The sequence below is a fragment of the Schistocerca cancellata genome, chromosome 5 (genome assembly GCF_023864275.1).
Source record: "Schistocerca cancellata isolate TAMUIC-IGC-003103 chromosome 5, iqSchCanc2.1, whole genome shotgun sequence".
Classification (NCBI taxonomy): Eukaryota; Metazoa; Arthropoda; class Insecta; order Orthoptera; family Acrididae; genus Schistocerca; species Schistocerca cancellata.
In genome coordinates this window covers 23,607,126-23,629,610 of record NC_064630.1, presented here as the reverse complement: position 1 = coordinate 23,629,610, position 22,485 = coordinate 23,607,126, and the positions used below count along the sequence as shown (strand labels likewise).

Here is a 22,485-nt window from a genome sequence, read left to right as displayed (position 1 = left end):
TCATTCACAAATCTAGCAATCGTACAATGATTTACTTTTTCAAATTCTTTACAGGCTTCTAAATAAGAAGTGTCTGTAGTTTTGTCAACTGCAATCCAGATAATGCTGTCCTTGAGTTCATTGTTTATTTCTCCCAGAACATTTATGTAAATTTTCAGTAAGTAATTTTTACGCAATGTCGATTCATCTGGTATACTTTGATTTAAGCAATATTTGCGCAGGAAGCCTTTGAGGATAGGGTTTGTAAGTTTGTGATGAGGAATATTGTTTGCAATGAATGCTTCACATAGTCGTTGTTGTCGTTGTGGTCTTCAGTCCTGAGACAGGTTTGATGCAGCTCTCCATGCTACTCTATCCTGTGCAAGCTTCTTCATCTCCCAGTACCTACTGCAACCTACATCCTTCTGAATCTGCTTAGTGTATTGATCTCTTGGTCTCCCTCTACGATTTTTACCCTCCACGCTGCCCTCCAATGCTAAATTTGTGATCCCTCGATGCCTCAGAACATGGCCTACCAACCGATCCCTACTTCTAGTCAAGTTGTGCCACAAACTTCTCTTTTCCCCAATCCTATTCAATACCTCCTCATTAGTTACGTGATCTACCCACCTTATCTTCAGCATTCTTCTGTAGCACCACATTTTGAAAGCTTCTATTCTCTTCTTGTCCAAACTAGTTATCGTCCATGTCTCACTTCCATACATGGCTACACTCCATACAAATACTTTCAGAAACGACTTCCTGACACCTAAATCTATATTCGATGTTAACAAATTTCTCTTCTTGAGAAACGCTTTCCTTGCCATTGCCAGTCTACATTTTATATCCTCTCTACTTCGACCATCATCGGTTATTTTACTCCCTAAATAGCAAAACTCCTTTACTACTTTAAGTGTCTCATTTCCTAATCTAATTCCCTCAGCATCACCCGACTTAATTTGACTACATTCCATTATCCTCGTTTTGCTTTTGTTGATGTTCATCTTATATCCTCCTTTCAAGACACTGTCCATTCCGTTCAACTGCTCTTCCAAGTCCTTTGCTGTCTCTGACAGAATTACAATGTCATCGGCGAACCTCAAAGTTTTTACTTCTTCTCCATGAATTTTAATACCTACTCCGAATTTTTCTTTTGTTTCCTTTACTGCTTGCTCAATATACAGATTGAATAACATCGGGGAGAGGCTACAACCCTGTCTCACTCCTTTCCCAACCACTGCTTCCCTTTCATACGCCTCGACTCTTATAACTGCCATCTGGTTTCTGTACAAATTGTAAATAGCCTTTCGCTCCCTGTATTTTACCCCTGCCACCTTCAGAATTTGAAAGAGGGTATTCCAGTCAACATTGTCAAAAGCTTTCTCTAAGTCTAGAAATGCTAGAAATGTAGGTTTGCCTTTTCTTAATCTTTCTTCCAAGATAAGTCGTAAGGTCAGTATTGCCTCACGTGTTCCAACATTTCTACGGAATCCAAACTGATCTTCCCCGAGGTCGGCTTCTACCAGTTTTTCCATTCATCTGTAAAGAATTCGCGTTAGTATTTTGCAGCTGTGACTTATTAAACTGATAGTTCGGTAACTTTCACATCTGTCAACACCTGCTTTCTTTGGGATTGGAATTATTATATTCTTCTTAAAGTCTGAGGGTATTTCGCCTGTCTCATACATCGTGCTCACCAGATGGTAGAGTTTTGTCATGACTGGCTCTCCCGAGGCCATCAGTAGTTCTAATGGAATGTTGTCTACTCCCGGGGCCTTGTTTTGACTCAGGTCTTTCAGTGCTCTGTCAAACTCTTCACGCAGTATCTTATCTCCCATTTCATCTTCATCTACATCCTCTTCCATTTCCATAATATTGTCCTCAAGTACATCGCCCTTGTATAAACCCTCTATATACTCCTTCCACCTTTCTGCTTTCCCTTCTTTGCTTAGAACTGGGTTGCCATCTGAGCTCTTGATATTCATACAAGTGGTTCTCTTCTCTCCAAAGGTCTCTTTAATTTTCCTGTAGGCAGTATCTATCTTACCCCTAGTGAGACAAGCCTCTACATCCTTACATTTGTCCTCTAGCCATCCCTGCTTAGCCATTTTGCACTTCCTGTCGATTTCATTTTTGAGACGTTTGTATTCCTTTTTGCCTGCTTCATTTACTGCATTTTTATATTTTCTCCTTTCATCAATTAAATTCAATATTTCTTCTGTTACCCAAGGATTTCTATTAGCCCGCATCTTTTTACCTACTTGATCCTCTGCTGCCTTCACCACTTCATCCCTCAGAGCTACCCATTCTTCTTCTACTGTATTTCTTTCCCCCATTCCAGTCAATTGTTCCCTAATGCTCTCCCTGAAACTCTCTACAACCTCTGGTTCTTTCAGTTTATCCAGGTCCCATCTCCTTAAATTCCCACCTTTTTGCAGTTTCTTCAGTTTCAATCTGCAGTTCATAACCAATAGATTGTGGTCTATGCTTCACATAGATCCATGTTAAACTGACTTTTTTGGTTACCTTTGGACAAATCCCAGCTACTGCAACTTGCTGTCATCAGAAGTTGTCATGGTCCTTTCTTCTGCATTCCTGCAATATGAAGATTTGTCTTGACATGCTGGTCTATTTGAAACGTTTTTTTTTTTTTTGTGCAAGAAACAATTTTCTCACAAACTTGACAATATAAAACGGTTCCATTATATGTAAATATTCCAGGATGGTCAGCTATCCACGAAACAATGTTTCTTTTTTTGGGCGGCATGGCACACAACACATTACACACTAAATGTCGTAAACATGTTCAATTATATACAAGTAAAACAAACATCAAAAAAAGTTTTGCATCACCCCAGTTCCCAGAACTACTGAAGACAGATGTTGACTGGGGATATTGTACCACAGACACAGTCCCTTTGACTGTTCGGAGATGTCACGAAATCCGCCCAAAGATGTAAACAACTATGCATGAGCAGCGCCTATTAGATGGAGGGGGCCCGACATCCAATCAGTTCCAGTCATTCCACCAGGAAGGAGATACACAGCTCGTGTTGTCTGTAGTTCAACCATGCCTAGATGATCAATACTGTGGTTCAATAGCATCCGCATTGTTACTTAGTGCCAGGAAGGGCTCTCAACAAGGGAAGTGTCCAGGCGTCTCAGAGTGAGCCAAAGTCATGTTGTTCGGACATGGAGGAGATACAGAGAGACAGGAACTGTCGACAGCATGCCTTGCTTGCTCAGGCCACCCAAGGACAACTATTGCAGTAAATGACCACTAACTGTGGATTATGGCTCGAAGGAATCCTGACAGCAACATCACCATGTTGAATAATGCTTTTCGGCAGTCACACAGTGTCATGTTACGATTCAAACTGTGCACAATAGGCTGTATGATGTGACACTTCACTCCTGACATTCATGGCAAGGTCCATCGTTGAAACCACAACACCATGCAGCGTGGTACAGAAGGGCCAAACAACATGCCAAATGGATCGCTCAGAATTGGCATCACGTTCTCTTCACCAATGAGTGTCGCATATGCCTTCAACCATACAATCGTCTGAGACATGTTTGCCAGGCATTCCTGTCAGGCTGAACGCCTTAGACACACTGTCCAGCGAGTGCAGCAAGGTGGAGGTTCCCTGCTATTTTGGGGTGGCATTATGTGCTCCCCTGATGGTCATGGAAGGCACCGTAACGGCTGTACAATATGTGAGTGCCATCCTCCGACCGATAGTGCAACCATATCAGCAGCATATTGCATTCATCTTCATGGATGACAATTCGCACCTCCATCGTGCAGATCTTGTGAATGACTTCTGTCACAATAACGACATTGCTCAACTAGTGTCGCCAGCATGTTCTCCAGCCATGAACCCTATCGAACATGCCTGGGATAGATTGAAAAGGACTGCTTATGGATGATGTGACCCACTGGCCACTCTGAGGGATCTACGCCAAACTGCCGTTGGGGAGTAGGACAATCTGGACCAACAGTGCCCCAGTGAACTTGTGGACAGTATGCCACGACAAATACAAGTATGCATCAATGCAAGAGGACATGCTACTGAGTATTAGAGATACTGGTGTGTACAGCAATCTTGACTACCACCTCTGAAGGTCTCACTGTATGGTGATACAACATGCAACTTGTGGTTTTCATGAGCAATAAAAAGGGTGGGAATGATGTTTATGTTGATCTCTATTCCAATTTTCTGTACAGGTTCTGGAACTCATGGAACTGAGGTGATGCAAAACTTTTTTTGATGTGTGTAGGAGGCTAAACTGAAACAATGGAGGTGTGACTAATACCTTGCATAGTTTAATTTGTGTTGCCGATAAATTCGGTACGACAGCAGAGGGGATTAACCAGGGGTGTGGGCGCAGGAGCATTGACTGTCTGCCTGTTCCTGTTCCTCTTCTGTAATGATTTTGCTCCACAGTGGCCTCTCCATTAGTGACTGCACACAGTTCTAGGTCGTGAGCAATATGTGAGACAACAAAATTAGATCGAGCTAGAGACCGCCCACCTAAATTTTTAAAATACTGTAAACATAGAGCAAAAGTATGCATTGTCACTAGTTTTCAGTTAAAATGTGCAATAACCGATGGAAAGGAGCCAAATATGCAAATGCATATGCATCATGTAAATCCATATAATCCGGTTTCTAATTATGGTACTTCAGTGATATTAAAATCGAGTCAAATTTACAAAGAACTCGGCAGTACAAGTACAGTTATCACATCCTCTGACCTGGATTCATGCAATGACTGACCCACAAGTACTGTAACTGGTTGTTGATATCCTCGATATTGGCACTGGGACAGAGTTGGCATCTGAGCTGGTCCCACATGTGTTCTGACCTGGGGTTGTTGCTGGCCTCGGAAGTATTTCAACATCAAGCAGATAGTTTATACAGTCATGTGCAATGTATGGACGAGCATTGTCCTGTTGAAAAATGGCGCCATAATGCTGTTGCATGATTAATACATGGGGATGCAGGATGTCTATGGCATGTTGTTGTGGCATCAAGGCTCCATCAGTCACAAGCCCTGACCTGAAGTCATTCCTGATGCTTCCTCATACCATGACATCAGGAGTAATACCACGTATTGTAAGAAAGGGAGCTCTCCCATGGCTGCTGTCATACTTGTCAATAATGTTGCATGCAGCCTACACATGGGACAGTACCATATTTACCCGAATCTAAGCCGCACTCGAATCTAAGCCGCACCTGAAAAATGAGACTCGAAACAAAGGAAAAAAAGATTTCCCGAATCTAAGCCGCACCTGAAATTTGAGACTCTAAATTCAAGGGGAGAGAAAAGTTTTAGGCCGCACCTCCAAATCGAGACAAAGTTGGTCCATTGTAATATGAGACACAATTTAGGTCGAATGAATGACGATACAGCTACAGTAGTTTGGTTCGAGTCGTAAGATTTACCAGGTAGCCATTGCTATGCGTCAGGCGCTCCGTCCGTATTTATACGGGTACCCTTTCTTTTTCACGTGCTTTGTCTGGTTTGAATCGATTGCTTATTTTGTTTGATATGATAAGTGCCGTTTTCTCTGTTATAGGTGTTTACGTCACTCTAAGCTGAAAATGCATCACTGTACTGTGTCATGCATTGTTTGTTGCATTCTGATAGTGCGTGTTTACGGCCTGTCGCCGTTCGCGGCATGGCTTGCTTTTGTGCGCGCTACCGCCGCTTACAACTAAAAAGAGGCGAATCGTCTCATTAGCGAAGCAATGTCAAGAGACTGCTATTTGTTGTTACTTACACTGCTGCTTTCTTTGAGAATGATCAACAAGAACCAAATAATAGGCTGCGTATGATAGAACATGTTCTGAACGAGAGTTAGGCGAAAATTTTTCTCCGTTTGAAAATCTTTGCGGCCGCTTCTTTAGTACATCAAATTCTGCACAGAAATTAGAGTCATCTCAGATTTAAAAATCTAAGTCAGTTGCCGTGGTTCATTTCTGACTGTATCACTATGAGGCTAAGAATAATATGAATATAAACATGACACGGTAAGTGTATTCTTCCGCGATTGCTGTTGTCTCACTCTAGTTTCGTAGTTTATTAGGCAGACAGGATTTAAATGAGATAGCAACAAACACGGAAGAACACATGGCAAAATGTTTATATTCGTGTTATTCTTATGGTGAATGGTGAAGAGAATACTGCTTGTGATTCACATTTCATCAGGTTACTATTAGCAACCATCTCTTCTCACAGGTAGGAAAAAATTCAGAACGTAGAGTTGGCCATATTGAAAAACATCCCAAACAGCCTTGCCAGTCGGATTTTCGTAGTACATTGAAATTATACTACATTCGAAGATGAACAATACGGAATTTGTATTTATTTCGTTGGATAATGTATGAAAATGCAGTGGTCGAAACTCGGGGCGGAGAAAAAAAAGCTCGTCTTCCACCTTTTTTTTTTAAATTTATTTACTGACGCAGAGGTTTTGGCGCCAGTATTTATCTTTGTGCCTACAAAGCATGCCTTTGTGGCGCTACATATATTCGAGGGCAGAAGTTAGTTGTGGCGGCACCTACCAACATTTTTCAGAACTTCCGCTTGCTTTGCACTCGATTCTAAGCCGCAGGCTGTTTTTTGGATTACAAAAACCGGAAAAAAAGTGCGGCTTAGATTCGAGTAAATACGGTAGTTCCTTAACCTGAATGCTGCTATAAGTCCATTAGATGTTATTGGAAGTAAGGAGCATATGTGAAGGGGTTACGATGAGCTATGTGCACAATTCGATGACTCTCCCTTGTTTTGGTCAGACATGGTCAATCAGAAACTTGATGATTAGTGTACCTGTCCACACATTCCCATGTTGGAAATGTCAGGCCACTGTCACATCTGGATATTGCACAATTCGACCAGCTGGGGAAACTATGACCTACAGTGAGAATTCCTTCAAGCTTTGTCAGGTGCTGACAACACTATCTCAAATGAGTATGTGGCGCCTCTGTGTCCTTCACAGTGATTACTTAGTATCTGACATTGTTCATGTACCTTATGTTGGTTATTAACTAATATGTGGTAAAACTCTGGGGAATGGGTACACAACTTAGATATAAGCAAAAAAATTCATATATACATATGGTAAATTTTGTTTCTTAGTTACAGACACTTTTTTGCTGTTATATGTTTACTTTGTTTCTATCTTTTCATTTTTTTAAATTTCAGCTTGGTTCTATTTCAAAGAATACATTATCTCCTTGTGGAGACAGGCTCTGTTGAGGAAAGGTCATTTCTTTGTGGGAGACCAAATGGTGTTAGAACATATGGTTTAGGAGATCAGCTACTTCATCATGTTAAGGACAATAATCACATCAGTACCAGAGAAATAGCAGAAACTAAGAATGTGAGTTACGTGACAGCGTGGAAAATGTTACAAGAGCAACTCCTTTATCCATACCATCTTGCCTGGGTCATATTCTCAGCAACTTTCTACTCTGTTCCCATTTCCTGAGCCTCACTAGTCCTTTTCCTTCATCCACTTTCCTTTCCCTTCAACCTTTCTGCCAGAAGAAGGAGCCACTGGTTCAAAAAGTTTGTGCATATGCATATCTTTTATGCATTTTTGTCTGCTGTCATATGGTCAGTAGATTTTTTAAATATGCATGTGATATTTCCTTACCCACATGTTTACACAACATAGATACTGAACATTCCTCTTAAACAAAACCTTACTTCAATCCTATCATTTCAATATGCTTGTCTCCTTACATCCTATATTGTACTGGCAATCAACAACCCCAGATGTACTGCCACAGACAGAAACCTATTGCCCATCTCTATCTTCAACTTCATTTATATAACAAAGTGAACTAATATTTCATGTGTTGTAGTCTGGTATACCATCTCATGAAGCAATCAAAGAACCCACAGTTGTGGCCAAATGATTGTGGTTTTGTCTGGTCACAACAAGTGGCAATGATGATCTGTGTGTAATCAGCTCATATTCCATGACAGCTGCCTGTCTGTTGCACAGGTCTTTTTTCTAAATTTAATTGCACTGCTTCTAGTCAGTTCCATTAGTGTGCATCCTACTATATTTCAACATGTCTGAGCTGTCACAGGAGATGTTGCTAACTGAATTTGCACAGTCTCAGGTGCACAGATAGAATGCCTGCTGCTCACTGTTGGATTATTGATATTCCAACTCAAAAAACAAGCTGCACCACAACCAATAACTGTTCCATAATTTTGCCCATACCAGTCAGGCTGAAGAATGGTTGTACTACAGGGCACAATTAGAAGCATACTTCACTACCCATACTATGACAAGTATGAAGCCCAATGGTTACTTTTTGTTCACCGTTGGTCCCAGGGAATACCACCTCTGTGTGAAACTCTGTGTCGAAACTGTTCCTGAGAAAGTCCCATATGACGAGTATGTGAAATTGCTAGATGAATATTTTTCCAGTCATATCCATGTAGCAGGAGCACAATTTAAATTTTTTATCTTAGGTAGCAGCCTGCTCAGACAGTCAAATAGTGGACAGCAGCACTCAAAGGTCTCACCAAGCACTGCAAGTTTAAATGTTCATGTGGAATTAACTATAGCAGCATAATGTTACACGATGCTGTTATGCAGAATATCTTAGGTCCACAAGTCTATGGTGTGATTCTGAAACTGCCTGACCCTGATTTAAAAACAGTACTGTCTATTGTGGAATCTCAAATAACTGAGGACCCAACAGAGGTTGATTTTGAGACTCCATGCATTTCTTTTGTTTGTAGTGAACCAGACGCTCAGTTTCCAGTATGGCGTAGTGTTCAAGTAATTAAGAATAGGTCTCTGACAAACAGTAAGAACAGTAGAAGTAAGAACTTTCGGTCTCATTGCACACAGCATGTGTAACAAACTTCTGGGAGAAAGTTGTGTCCTCGGTGTTTTAAGAGGTATGATCGGGAGGATTGTCCATGCTAACTGCTTTCAATGTGGTAGTGAAGGTCACATTCAGACTGTATGTTTACAGTGGAGGCAAGGGAAATGTGACAGCCACCGTGAATGCTAGCATATGGCAGCCACAACAACACTGTCAACAAGTGCACACAAGTACAGGTTATGCCACTCACTCAAACGTGAGCTTAACCAAGTACTCCCACATCACAGAATTCTTTCACTGTTATACTCAGGAAGGTGCACAAACTTTTTGTTCATTTAAAAGTGTAAAATAGATCAATTAAGCTGCAGTTCGTCACTGGAGCTTCCATTTTCCTGATAAATAATGACACACATGACAGAATCGGTAGCCCACCACTACAGCAGCCTAATTCTATTTTGTCTGCCTACAATGGACAAGAAATTCCAGTCCTTGGCATGTGTAGTTTGTCAGCAACTCTCCAGGGAGTGACAAAGTGTGTTTCTTTTCATGTACTCAAATCTAAAAACAGTGTAAATACACTCCTGGAAATTGAAATAAGAACACCGTGAATTCATTGTCCCAGGAAGGGGAAACTTTATTGACACATTCCTGGGGTCAGATACATCACATGATCACACTGACAGAACCACAGGCACATAGACACAGGCAACAGAGCATGCACAATGTCGGCACTAGTACAGTGTATATCCACCTTTCGCAGCAATGCAGGCTGCTATTCTCCCATGGAGACGATCGTAGAGATGCTGGATGTAGTCCTGTGGAACGGCTTGCCATGCCATTTCTACCTGGCGCCTCAGTTGGACCAGCGTTCGTGCTGGACGTGCAGACCGCGTGAGACGACGCTTCATCCAGTCCCAAACATGCTCAATGGGGGACAGATCCGGAGATCTTGCTGGCCAGGGTAGTTGACTTACACCTTCTAGAGCACGTTGGGTGGCACCGGATACATGCGGATGTGCATTGTCCTGTTGGAACAGCAATTTCCCTTGCCAGTCTAGGAATGGTAGAACGATGGCTTCGATGACGGTTTGGATGTACCGTGCACTATTCAGTGTCCCCTCGACGATCACCAGTGGTGTACGGCCAGTGTAGGAGATCGCTCCCCACACCATGATGCCGGGTGTTGGCCCTGTGTGCCTTGGTCGTATGCAGTCCTGATTGTGGCGCTCACCTGCACGCCGCCAAACACGCATACGACCATCATTGGCACCAAGGCAGAAGCGACTCTCATCGCTGAAGACGACACGTCTCCATTCGTCCCTCCATTCACGCCTGTCGCGACACCACTGGAGGCGGGCTGCACGATGTTGGGGCGTGAGCAGAAGACGGCCTAACGGTGTGCGGGACCGTAGCCCAGCTTCATGGAGACAGTTGCGAATGGTCCTCGCCGATACCCCAGGAGCAACAGTGTCCCTAATTTGCAGGGAAGTGGCGGTGCGGTCCCCTACGGCACTGCGTAGGATCCTACGGTCTTGGCGTGCATCCGTGCGTTGCTGCGGTCCAGTCCCAGGTCGACGGGCACGTGCACCTTCCGCCGACCACTGGCGACAACATCGATGTACTGTGGAGACCTCACGCCCCACGTGTTGAGCAATTCGGCGGTACGTCCACCCAGCCTCCCGCATGCCCACTATACGCCCTCGCTCAGAGTCCGTCAACTGCACATATGGTTCACGTCCACGCTGTCGCGGCATGCTACCAGTGTTAAAGACTGCGATGGAGCTCCGTATGCCACGGCAAACTGGCTGACACTGACGGCGGCGGTGCACAAATGCTGCGCAGCTAGCGCCATTCGACGGCCAACACCGCGGTTCCTGGTGTGTCCGCTGTGCCGTGTGTGTGATCATTGCTTGTACAGCCCTCTCGCAGTGTCCAGAGCAAGTATGGTGGGTCTGACACACCGGTGTCAATGTGTTCTTTTTTCCATTTCCAGGAGTGTATTTTTGGATTCAATTTATCTCTTTTGTTCAGTACATGCATTCAGAACAATATGCTTGAATTAGTGTTTCTGTGCCTCACACTAAGTTTTTTGGTTTGTATAGTAAGTACAAGGAACTACTTGACCCAGGAACAGTGAAGGATAAAGACTTTGAAGTGCACAGAACTGTGAAGGACAGTATGCAGTTGCAATTTATTCATGCATGACATGCCTCCCATGCATTACATGAGGAACCTGCTCAGGAATTGCAAAGATGGCAAGACAACAGGGTTGTCCACCCCTTTTCTGCAAGCCAGTGGGCATCACCCTTGGTCATTCTGAAGAAACCTTCAGATGGTTTACATCTGTGTGCGAACTTTAAGGCAGCAGCAAACCCACAAACAGCAGTGGATTCTTTTCCTCTTCCATGTCCACAGGAACTGATAGACAGGGCAGATACTTCTCGAAAATAGATTTACATGAGGCATATGTACAGTTACCGCTGGAAGAACAGTCTAAGCAATACTTTGTGATAAACAGTCACTTAGGTTTGTTAAAGTTTCAAAGACTATCGTTTGGAAGTGCTTCAGCTCCTACAATTTGGCTCCTGGATCAGTTAACAGTGATAGTCCCTTCCTGTACAAACTATTTAGGCGAGACTGTCATCACAGTTTGGGCATTGAGACTGTTTGTTTCAAGTTCTTTCTGCTGCTGGCTTAACGTCCAACAAGGAGAGGAGCTATTTCTTTCCGGTAGAAGTGAACTATTTAGGTCACTAATAAATGCACAGGGTATACATCCAACTACATTGCACTTGGCTGTGATTAGTGATCTGCTGGTGACCCATAACATCAAAGAGCTACAATCAGTCATGGGGAAGCATGCCTATTATATAAAATTTATTCCAAACTCTGTGCATATTGCTGTTTTGGTGGTGGTGTGTGGTCCAAAGAATGCCATAACACATGTCAGTAACTGAAAGAGGCATTGTTAAGTCATAGATTCACTTTGACTCCAGCTAAGCCTATCACATTAGCTGTTGTTACATCATCTTATGGGATTGGAGTGATGCTCACCCATAAAATTCAGCACCTCACACTGAGGTCAATATAGTCTTGAGTAGGCAAGAGCTGGCCCTCAGTTCAAAACATCAGCTACAGCAGTCAACATCACTGTGAAGGGCAGTGACAGTTAAAGTTTCAGATGAACTTGTACTATTGTAAATGTTGAATATTGAACCTTCTCAAAAGAACAGATTGTTGCTTAGTGCATCATGTGATGCATTATTACTCCATGATGGTTGTAAATTATCCAGTATTACCATGGCAAAGGTCTGTGTCATTCATTTATGTAATGGAGAGAATTAATATTTCATGTGTTCAGTTTAATGTGCCACCTCTCCGAGCAATTGAAGAACCCTCAGTTGTGGCCGGACAATTCTAGTTTTGTCTAGTCACAACAAAAGTGGTGGTTATAATTTTTGTTTCTTACTATATCATTTAAATGTATTTTAATAACTGATTGAGAATTTGAGATGTACAAGGCATGTGAGTACAGTAATGAGACTGATAACACTGTGACTAATCTGTCAATACCATGTTGTTCAGCTTATACAGATAGGTGTTTTCAAATCTTCCAGATGCTCAGTCCAAATTTCAGCTCAGTACAGCCATCAGTGAGGTCATGTTTCCCTTGTGTGTTATGAAAATGGAACAGGTTTCTTTTCTGTGTTACAAAAATAGAACAGTGGAATTTAGAGGAATGTAAATAATAGATTTCAGCTATCAGTCTTTCTTCTGAAATTTTATTGTCAGATCTAAATTTCAGCTAGAAACTAGCCATTCTCAATGCACTATCATGCACATCAACACATTAGCATTCAATGAACTGTGGATGAAGCCTGACTAACAGGTATTAAATGCATTGATCAAAAATGATAGTGCATTGAGAATGGCTAGTTTCTAGCTGAAATCTAGATCTGCCAATAAAATTTCAAAAGGACGACTGACAGCTGAAATCTATTATTTACAAGTCAATATAACAGTCGCTGCATGCAACAGCCTTCTGAATGCAAGGTAACCTGATTTAGAGAAATGTTATGCAATCCACTTTTTCTGTTAAACTTGGGGAATCTGCAAGTGTCACCTTTGAAAAGTTGAAACTGATCTCTTGGGAACATTCCTTATCAAGAGCACAGGTTTTTCGCTGGCACAAACCATTTTAGGAAGCCCTAGAAAAGTTGAAGATGAACCTCACTCAGGGAGACAACTACTTATGGTCAAAGTTACCTTCCTAAAAATATTTTCAAGAAGCATGTTACAGAGATTGATTCTAACATTAAACCTAAAACATGCCTGGTGAAGACAACAATCAGTGGAAGTTTACACAAAAGAGCTCGGATAGAAGTGCTGATGGCATGTAGAACTAGTTGCCACCTGTATACACCTGCATCGTTGACACAGCAAGTAACTGCCTACACTGTTGATGCAAATGAATTTGCTCTCCTAAGCTATATTATGATGATGAATGTTAAGCTGCATATCTTTCTTTGGCCTACTCACTTCACCGAGCGAGGTGGCGCAGGGTTAGCACATTGGGCTCCATTCGAGATGATGATGGTTCAAATCCGTGTCCAGCCATCCTGATTTAGGTTTTCCATGATTTCTCTATATTGCTTCAGCCAAATGCCAGGATGGTTCCTTCCCTAATCTGATGGGACCAATGATCTGCTGTTTGGCTGTAAGAAAAGTACAGAAGTAGAGGACAGATGAATGATGAATCATCCTAGCAATAATACAGGCCACAAATGAGGATATCCACTGGCACAAGTGATTTCAACAAAGAGCGGATTGTTATTGTCCATCACGTGGGAATGAAAATCTCAGAAACAGCAAAGCTGGTTGGTTGTTCATGTGCAATTCTTGTGAGCATATACTGAAAGTGGTTGAAATACAAACAAAAAAAAAAAACAAAAAAAAAAAAAAAAAAAAAAAAACACACAAGTATGTGACAAGGTGTTGGAACTCTAAGGAACATCACATAATGTGGAGGTTGAAGGCTTGCCCACTTCATAAAGGAGTGCAGGTGGTGCTCTATGGCAGCTGTAATGACAGAGTACAGTGCTCATGCAAGCACAAGTGTTCCAGAGACACCATTCAGTGCATATTGTTGAATATTGGGCTTAGCAGTAGATGACCCCCTTGCATTCCCACATTGATCCAGTGGCATCATCAGTTATGACTGCAGTGGGCATATTATCACAGAAATTTTGCCCTTGATTAATGGAAACACGTCACCTGGTCAGATAAGTAATCCTATTCCAGGTTGATGGTCATGTCCAGATTCACCATTTTCCAGCTGTACATGGAAACACGTCACCTGGTCAGATAAGTAATCCTATTCCAGGTTGATGGTCATGTCCAGATTCACCATTTTCCAGCTGTATAGCTGCTTGAAACATGCACCATCCCCTGACACAGGCTGATGGAGGTAATGTTCTACTATGGGGGATGTTCACCTGGGCTTTCATGGAACCAGTAGTCATAATCAAAGGCACTATGATAGCTGTTGAGTACATAGATATTATTGCAGACCATCTGCATCCTTTCATGCTTGATGCCCTAAATGACAGCAATGGTATCTTCTGGAAGAGTAGCTACCCATATAAAAATGTCATAATCATGCTACAGTGATTTAAGGAGTATGATGGTGAACTCATGCTGATATATAGGTCACTAGTTTACTCTGATTCTAATGAAATATATCTGAGGTGTCAGTTCCATACCCACTAAAAACTAGCCCATCATTTACAGGAATTTCAGCGCCTGTCAAAAGACATCTGGTGCCAGAAACCTCTGGAAGTCTGCCAAAGACTTACTGAATCCATGTAATGCAAAATCACTGCTGTGTTGCTTTCCAAAGGTTGATGAACATGATATTAAACAGGTAGTCATAATATTTTGGTTTGTCAGTGTATGTCCTCCACATACCAGAATTTCTCTACCAACATTCTACATACATTGTGGCAATTAGTCATTCACTACGAAACTACAGTTTGAAGTTTATTAAACTTTGTGGATGTGTACATCACATAACATATTAAGTGATTAAACCTTCATTCAGTTTGGAACTGAGGCCTCATCATGAACACCAGTATAATGTGTGACCCCCATGGGCACAAATACATTCTTGTACTCATTGTAACAGGGAAGCAAACAACCTGTAAACATTATTTGGGAGAGTTTCTTAACATACCTGAAACGCATATTTGTCCAGATCATGATGAATGCTGTGTACACCCACTTGCGGGTTTAGTTACAATAGGAAAGCAGTGTGGGCTTGTAATTAATATAATGTACTCATGTTCAGAAAAGGAAATATTATCAGTTTATTTGCTCATAGGGATCGCATGATGAGGACTGTCAAGGGGATGAGAGAAGGTAGCTCCAGAAGGCCCAGACCAATCTTGGAGGAGAGGGGAAATGCCAAAGGAAGAATACTAAACCATTTAGTGTCTGCTCTAGGTGGTTGGCTTGGAACAGAAGAGACATTTTCAGTAGCAGCTCCGGGAGCCTTCAGTCTCATAAGGAAGGTGATCCTGTGGTGTGATCTGACTGGCAGGGTGTCTTTGTTGTTGAAGATTCAGCCTATTCCTGCGTAAAACCATCGGTTGTTGTCACATCAGCTGAAAGGCATTGGACAAAACTCCTATCCTCTTCGTAAAATTTTTATAACAAAAATTTATCACTTTTTACAAGTAGACAGAGTTTGGTATGCAGGTATAAATCTTCCCATGACAATGTTCTGTAATCTGTTCCCACCAGCTCATGGTGGCACCCTGCCCATAACCTCTGCTTGGATTTTAGCTGTTGCCATCTGTTTGTTCATCAGAGCCAGTGGAACACTCCTACAATACTACCACACTGCAGTGCTTCTGGAAGGACTTGAGCCCACTCTTCTTGTCCCATTGCTGTCCAATGTCCATCTAATCACCAGTCATCTGCAGTCAATGCACTACAGCCAACTGTCATTATGATGCTACCATGTCTTCCCTCATGCCAGGTTTCAGGCTTTCTCAAAGTCTGGAAGATGGTGTTAAGCAGCAAATGTCTTCTGACATCCTGTGTTGTGACCTCTGCCTGAAAAGTTCCAGTAATGTTAGACACACTCAATAGCCATTACGTACTCACAACAGTTTCCATTGATAGGAAGACTTTTTTTTCGGTACTGAAAACAAGCTTGCATAGGGATGAAATTTTAAGCAACATATCCCACAGACATGGAAATACTGATATGTCAGTATGGTAGTGTTCAGCCAAGGTGGTCACAGTTTAAGACTTTCTGTTTCCTTCACTGTGTACCACAGTCAACTGCATCTTCACTCACATCTTTCACACTACTGCTTAGCTTACATTAGATCACATTCAGTTTTTGATCCACAGACTCAAAAATGAGATGACTTTCATACTATGGAACACATTAGAAAGTAGAACATAAAAAACCGTGGAACACTTGAGTACAATACTCACTTCCCAGAAAGTCTGTCCGGAGATTGTCAAGATATATGAATACATTACGTAAACTGGAACTGCTAATATTTACAGAACTGATACACTATCAGAATGAAATATCACAATGAACATTAAATAAATTTATTATACAAAAAATACCTTATCTTGATAGTTGTGACCAAGTGCTGCCAAAACTGAAATCCAACAGTCATTTTTACTGGAACTGGTCTAACAGTATCTGTTAAGATATTCTTCTATAGAGTAGAAAGAGTTGCCTACTAAAAAGTCTTTCAAACTCTGTTTAAACTGTGCTTTACCTGAAACCTAGTTTTTAATGGTTGCTGGCAATTTATTGAATATGTGTGTTCCCAAATATTGGACCCTTTTTTGGACCAAGGTAAGTGTTTTTTAGGTCTTTATGTAGATTGTTCTTATTCCTAGTAGTGATACTGTGTATTGATCTATTGGTCGGATATACAGACATATTATTTGCAACAAATTTCATTTAGGAATAAATGTACTGAGAAGTAGTAATTAGAATATACAGTTCCTTGAACAGGTTTCCACATGATGTTCTTGAATTTACACCACAGATGAGTTTTATTACACACTTTGCACTTGAAAACATTTGCTCAGTTTAACAAGGTACCCCAGACTATGATCCCATATGACATAATAGAAGGAAAATAAGTTTTTTTTTATATTTACATCACCTACATCTGACATCATTATAGTGGAAATACAGACTTGTTTAGGCACTTCATCAATTGTGTGATATGCTCTTCCCAGCTACATTAATTATAAAGTTGTAGTCCTAGAAATTCAACACTGTCAACCTATTCTATCTGCATGTCTTCATATGTTTTACACATGCTTGAAGGAAATCTGCTACAGGTTCTGAACTGAATATAGTTAGTCTTTTCAAAGTTTAATGACAGTCAATTAGCTTTAAACCATTTATTAATGTCTGTGAAAATTTGATTAGCAGCCATTTCTAAATCTGTACTTGACTTGCTGTTTATTACAGTGTTTGTATCATCTGTAAACAAAATCAACATAGCATCTGGTGATGTAGCGGACTAGAGGTCATTAATGTACAAAAGAAAATGCAGCACACACAAGATGGAACTTTGAGCAACACCACATGTAAATCATTCCCAACCAGATGTAGACTGATTGCTTACTTCACAGGTATTTTGCAATGACATCATCTGTTTCATGTTTCCTTGGATCATTTTGCAGCACAGCCAGTGACACTATAACATTCTAATTTACTTACAGGAATGCTGTGATTCACACAGTCAAAGGCTTTTGACAGGTCACAGTAAATGCCAGTAGCCTCTAATTTGTTATCGAACAAATTAAGTACATCCTCACTGTACGTGCAAATACCCAGCTCTATATCATGAACCGTTAAGGAACCAAATCTGTGACTTGGAAAATATATTATTTGCAGTCAGATATTTAAGGAGATGCTTGAACACAACATTTTCAAATATTTTTGAAACAGTCAGTAAAAGTGAAACTGGTTGATAGTTTGATGGTATCTCTTTATCCCCCTTCTTGTAATAAGCTAGTGTGCATCAAAGCTCTCTCCTGCATTAGTTGGTCAGGTGGTGAATGCTGTGATGCACTGGTGAACTAGGTGTTTGTGCGATGGATATTAAGTTGGAAACCATAAATTACAGAATGAAAGGCAACTGTGGCATTCTAAATACTGGCCAAAAAAGTTGTACTGGTGAAAATCTAAATGTATTATGCAAGTTGATGATGGCTGTAAGCCCAAAACACATTCTTACATAAAACAAAGCTATATGAAAAATTGGCTGGTTGCTGTATTTCTTCAAGAAATATTCATCTTTGCTTCCCCTCATCTTCACAACAGGTGGGTCATCTCATCCTGCTGTCTCAGCGACCCATACCTTCTTTCTAACCTTCTTCACCTTATATCTCTTTCCTCCTTGAAGAATGTGCTAACAGTCTGAAAAGCTAAAAATAATTTTATTCACCTTTAATGGCAATTTTGAAACTTCACATCATAAAGGTATGTACTGCTATGCCATTCTGTCTCTGTCATTTTTCATAAATAATTTAGAAGGTAAATAGCTTGTGGCACTAAATTCATATATTTTTCCCACAAATAATTTATCTTATAAGTAGCTTGTGGTATTAAATTCATATAGATGTATAACACTTACCTGTACAAGTGGAAATGCTGCTTCATTGTATATTTGTTCTGTTGTTGAAGAGAAGTTGTATGTTCCATCAAAAGTGAATGTCTTTGGAGGAGCAATATCACTAGGATTCCGTATAGAACATGAATGATAACTGGAATCCATAGATATAATGGGCTGTAAATATACACAATAAATTTTAACATCCAAATAACATATTTACAATGTAAGTTCAAATCATTAAGGCACAGGTGAAGTAATACATTTGACATGACTCTTCATTTAAACAAAAGCTGAGGTTACACCTGCCCCCCCAACACACACACACACACACACACACACACAGAGGTAACACCTGCCCCCCCCCCCCCCCAACACACACACACACACACACACACACACACACACACACACACACACACAAACATTAGGGTGAGGAGGTTCACACATTTTTAAATCATCAATTTTCAAACTACTGGATTCACTGTACTGAACACTGTAGACATACTGCACACCTTAGCCACAGTGGTGTACCCTTTCTTCTGTTGATTATGTCCACCCCTATAGCTGAGAGGTCAGCATGACGGATTGCCGTCCTACGGGCCCGGGTTCGATTCCCAGCTGGGTTGGAGAATTTCTCCACTCAGGGACTGGGTGTTGTGTTGTCTTCCTCATCATTTCATCCCCATCCAGCCCGCAGGTCACCGAATGTGGCGTCAAATGTAATAAGAACTGCACCAAGGCAGATGGACCTGCCTCGCAAGGGGCCTCCTGGCCAATGACACCAAACTCTCATTTCCATTTTCTGTTGATTATTCTCTTTGAACTGTGTCAGAGGTAATGTGGATGATAGACATTGTTAGAATGAAATGTAAGAAGTCTGTCAAGTCTTGAGTCAGAGTATGGATGCATGATGTGTGGTTGTGTTGAAGAAATGAAAGTGAATACAACACAGTTCGTTAATAGGAGTGATATGAAGTGATATTGCGAGTCATTTACACAGAACATATGTTACACTGATTATTTAAAACAACTGGAAGAATTATTGTTGATAATGGACTTATTTGTATGAAAGGTAAAATTGTGATTTTTACAGTGTGCATGTTAGAGCTAGAAATCACAGCGTCTGATATTTGATAAAAAATTACAAAAGTGTTGAGAGACTTGACTTGAATAGTTATTCACTCTTTCACAATCATTAATAATACATACTTAAACTGTGATCATATTGGTTAGGACATGTAGTCATTGTTAGAAGCAAATATGAACATGGATGCATGTTCTGCTACTGATTAAATAGTCTCATTGACAAAAAATTAATTAAACTGTGATAGCCACTTACTAGTAGAGAGCTTACAACATGAGAACACTGTGTTCTGTTCTTGGCCAATCCCATGGATTTCTTTCTATTTTTTTATGAAGTTACATGAAAGACCTCATGTATATGTTTATAGGAAGAGGCAGCCACAGTATGGTAGGAACTACTTCCAATCATATAAGGTGTAGTTTACATTACATAACTTTATTCATGAGAGCAACTTTACACACATCTGACTCATACATTAACCAAGGACTCACTGTCTTTCCTTTCACTCTGTCTAAATATTGTCCACTCTGCATCAATCAGAGGTGTTTGAGTCTTGTGTAGAGGTCAATATCCCTACAGAATGGAGTACTGTGGGAAGTCAATATCCCCACAGTACAGATTACGGGGAGGGGGGAAGTGTGAGTCCACAGACATAGGCATGCATGTGAGTAGTCATGCCATGACAGGTTTGTGAACAAGACATAGCCGGACTGTTTCTCGATGAAGTAGTACATAGATGCACATGACCTATCGTGCTGTGGCAAGTGTGTGTGCAAGCCCCAATCAGGCCATTTCTCATACTGTTGTATGATGTGATGATGCTGTAGAAGTGGTACCATGTCAGGTGTTGTGGGGGCAACTCACATGGTGCTACAAAAATTTGGGGTTGACAATGGAAGCTCAGTGAAGTCTTGTCCATCTCTGGTCAAATTTGATGATGGGGTTGACATCGGTGATGAGTATTGGTCATCATTCCCACTGACCAGCACGCTGGAATCTGGTTGTGTTGAGATACAGGTGTCCTGTAGCACCCACGCAAGTTTAAGTTGGATGAGTGAGACAGTAATAGGCTGGCCACACTCTAGAATGTCGAATGTCTGTGGACCATGTTTGACCATCCTGTATGGGCCTGGATAAGGGGGCTTCGCAGATGACACTTGGCAGTCTGCATGAGTGACCCCACAGATGGAACACAGGGCACTGAAGAAGGCTGACTCCAATTGACAGCCCTGTTCAGCAGCATTTAGTGTGCCGAAGCAGGCAACCCACATCTTGATGAATGCATTAGCAGCTATCTTGGTTGTGATGTCACAGATAGGTACAGCTTCAATCCACAGTGACATCCTGTTAAGCACTGATACGAGGTAACGAAATCCTTCTGACTCTGGCAGGGGTCCAACAACGTCACGGTGTATATGCCAGAATTGAGTCTTCGGGATGGGGAAGTATCTAAGGTGTTAGTTTTGTCAAGTGGCCAATTTGACAGCATTGATAGAAAAGCCCTGTTAGGTCTTCCACTTCAAATTTCAGGGAAGTTGCTCAATAATTATTTCATCCAAACAGATGTCCTGCTGTTACATGTAATATCACATGAAACAGTGCAGTCTGATAATTTTTTCAGACAGTTCTTGTTAGTTTTGCTGTCATAAACAAGTTAAAGTAATCAAATATGGCTGTAATACTGATGACAGTGGATGGCATCCTATCTGTGTAATATTTGTGCTTGTGCTGTATCCAATGCTCTATTGAGCCACCCATATTTTAATGCAGCACTGTTTTTCAACCCTTTTTATGTGGATCTCAAGACAGCATTACCAACTTATAGTATATATCCTTGTCAATCATAGTCAACTGAGTTAGGGCTTTTCTTGTAATGGCCCCAATGACAGATCAGTCTTAAACTTAAGCCTTTATATTGTTTTACTGGCATTCACAAAACAACATGGATTGAAAGACATATACATTTTGCGACAGCACTTCGTATCAGTTGTGCATCCTATACGAGCTTCTGCTAAAATCGACAATGAGCTGCTTTCTTGCAAGCAGCTGTGTCTTTCTTCACTATATGTAAATAAATAACAGAGACAGACTGAAGCAGCATATTACTGACACTACCCAATGGCTTCTGTTCCAATAATAAGTATTCACTTTCATTCTAGTATGTTTACCTTGCATCCTTCTTCATTCTCCTTCCTACTGAGTGGTCGACATCGAACAATGACTTTCACCCTTTCAGACATCCTTCTGCACTCTTCACTTCACTGGTGATTATTTCAGCAGGTTGTCAACTTACTGATAGAGACACCAGTATTTGGTTTATTTGTGAGAAGACCCTGTGAAATATACAGCAATTGAGATATTGTTGCCTGGCGAAACTGTGTTTTAGATATCACATATAACGTCAGTATTATGAATGATAAATAGTTTTGTAATATCATTTGACATTTCATCATAATTGCAACAGTAAGACAATGAGACCTGTAAATATAGCAGCCTAATTTTTTAAATACTGTTACTTAATTTCAAGTATAGAAAAAAGCTTGAGTTGTTTAAGCTGTTTTAGTAAGTAGCACCCACAAAGGCAGTTCAAGGTATACATGTAAGTCCAGATTTCTTCTGACATGCATGCAACCCAATTTTAAAAAAGTGCTATGCACTGTGCTCATTAAGGAATTTTCCCTGGTTGTTGGGAGATGACATTAACATTTTCAAATGCAAATGTATGTTGTATTTGAAGCTGCCATGCTACATTTACTTATTCTGTTTACATAATCTGAACCACAGAAGGAAGGTTATGGGATGTGGAAAGAAGTTAATTACATACATTTTACTTCAGTGCAATACAACAGAATGATTTAAAGTTACCAAATATCATATTGTTACAGCACTAATGTAA

The 22,485-nt window shown here is 40.9% G+C and overlaps 1 protein-coding gene across 1 annotated transcript in view; it reads right to left on the bottom strand.

Annotated features, from left to right (window-relative positions):
* The window catches only part of LOC126188337 (kinesin-like protein KIF17), a 122,399-nt gene extending 100,531 nt beyond the window's left edge, over positions 1-21,868 (bottom strand). The window contains exons 1-2 of the mRNA XM_049929934.1: positions 21,758-21,868; positions 18,527-18,679 (exon numbers count right to left, since the gene is read on the bottom strand). Of these exons, the coding sequence (XP_049785891.1) occupies positions 18,527-18,679; positions 21,758-21,829 (225 nt within the window). The 5' untranslated portion in view covers positions 21,830-21,868. The remainder of the gene's footprint in view (positions 1-18,526; positions 18,680-21,757) is intronic.
* Between the last annotated feature and the right edge of the window lie 617 nt (positions 21,869-22,485).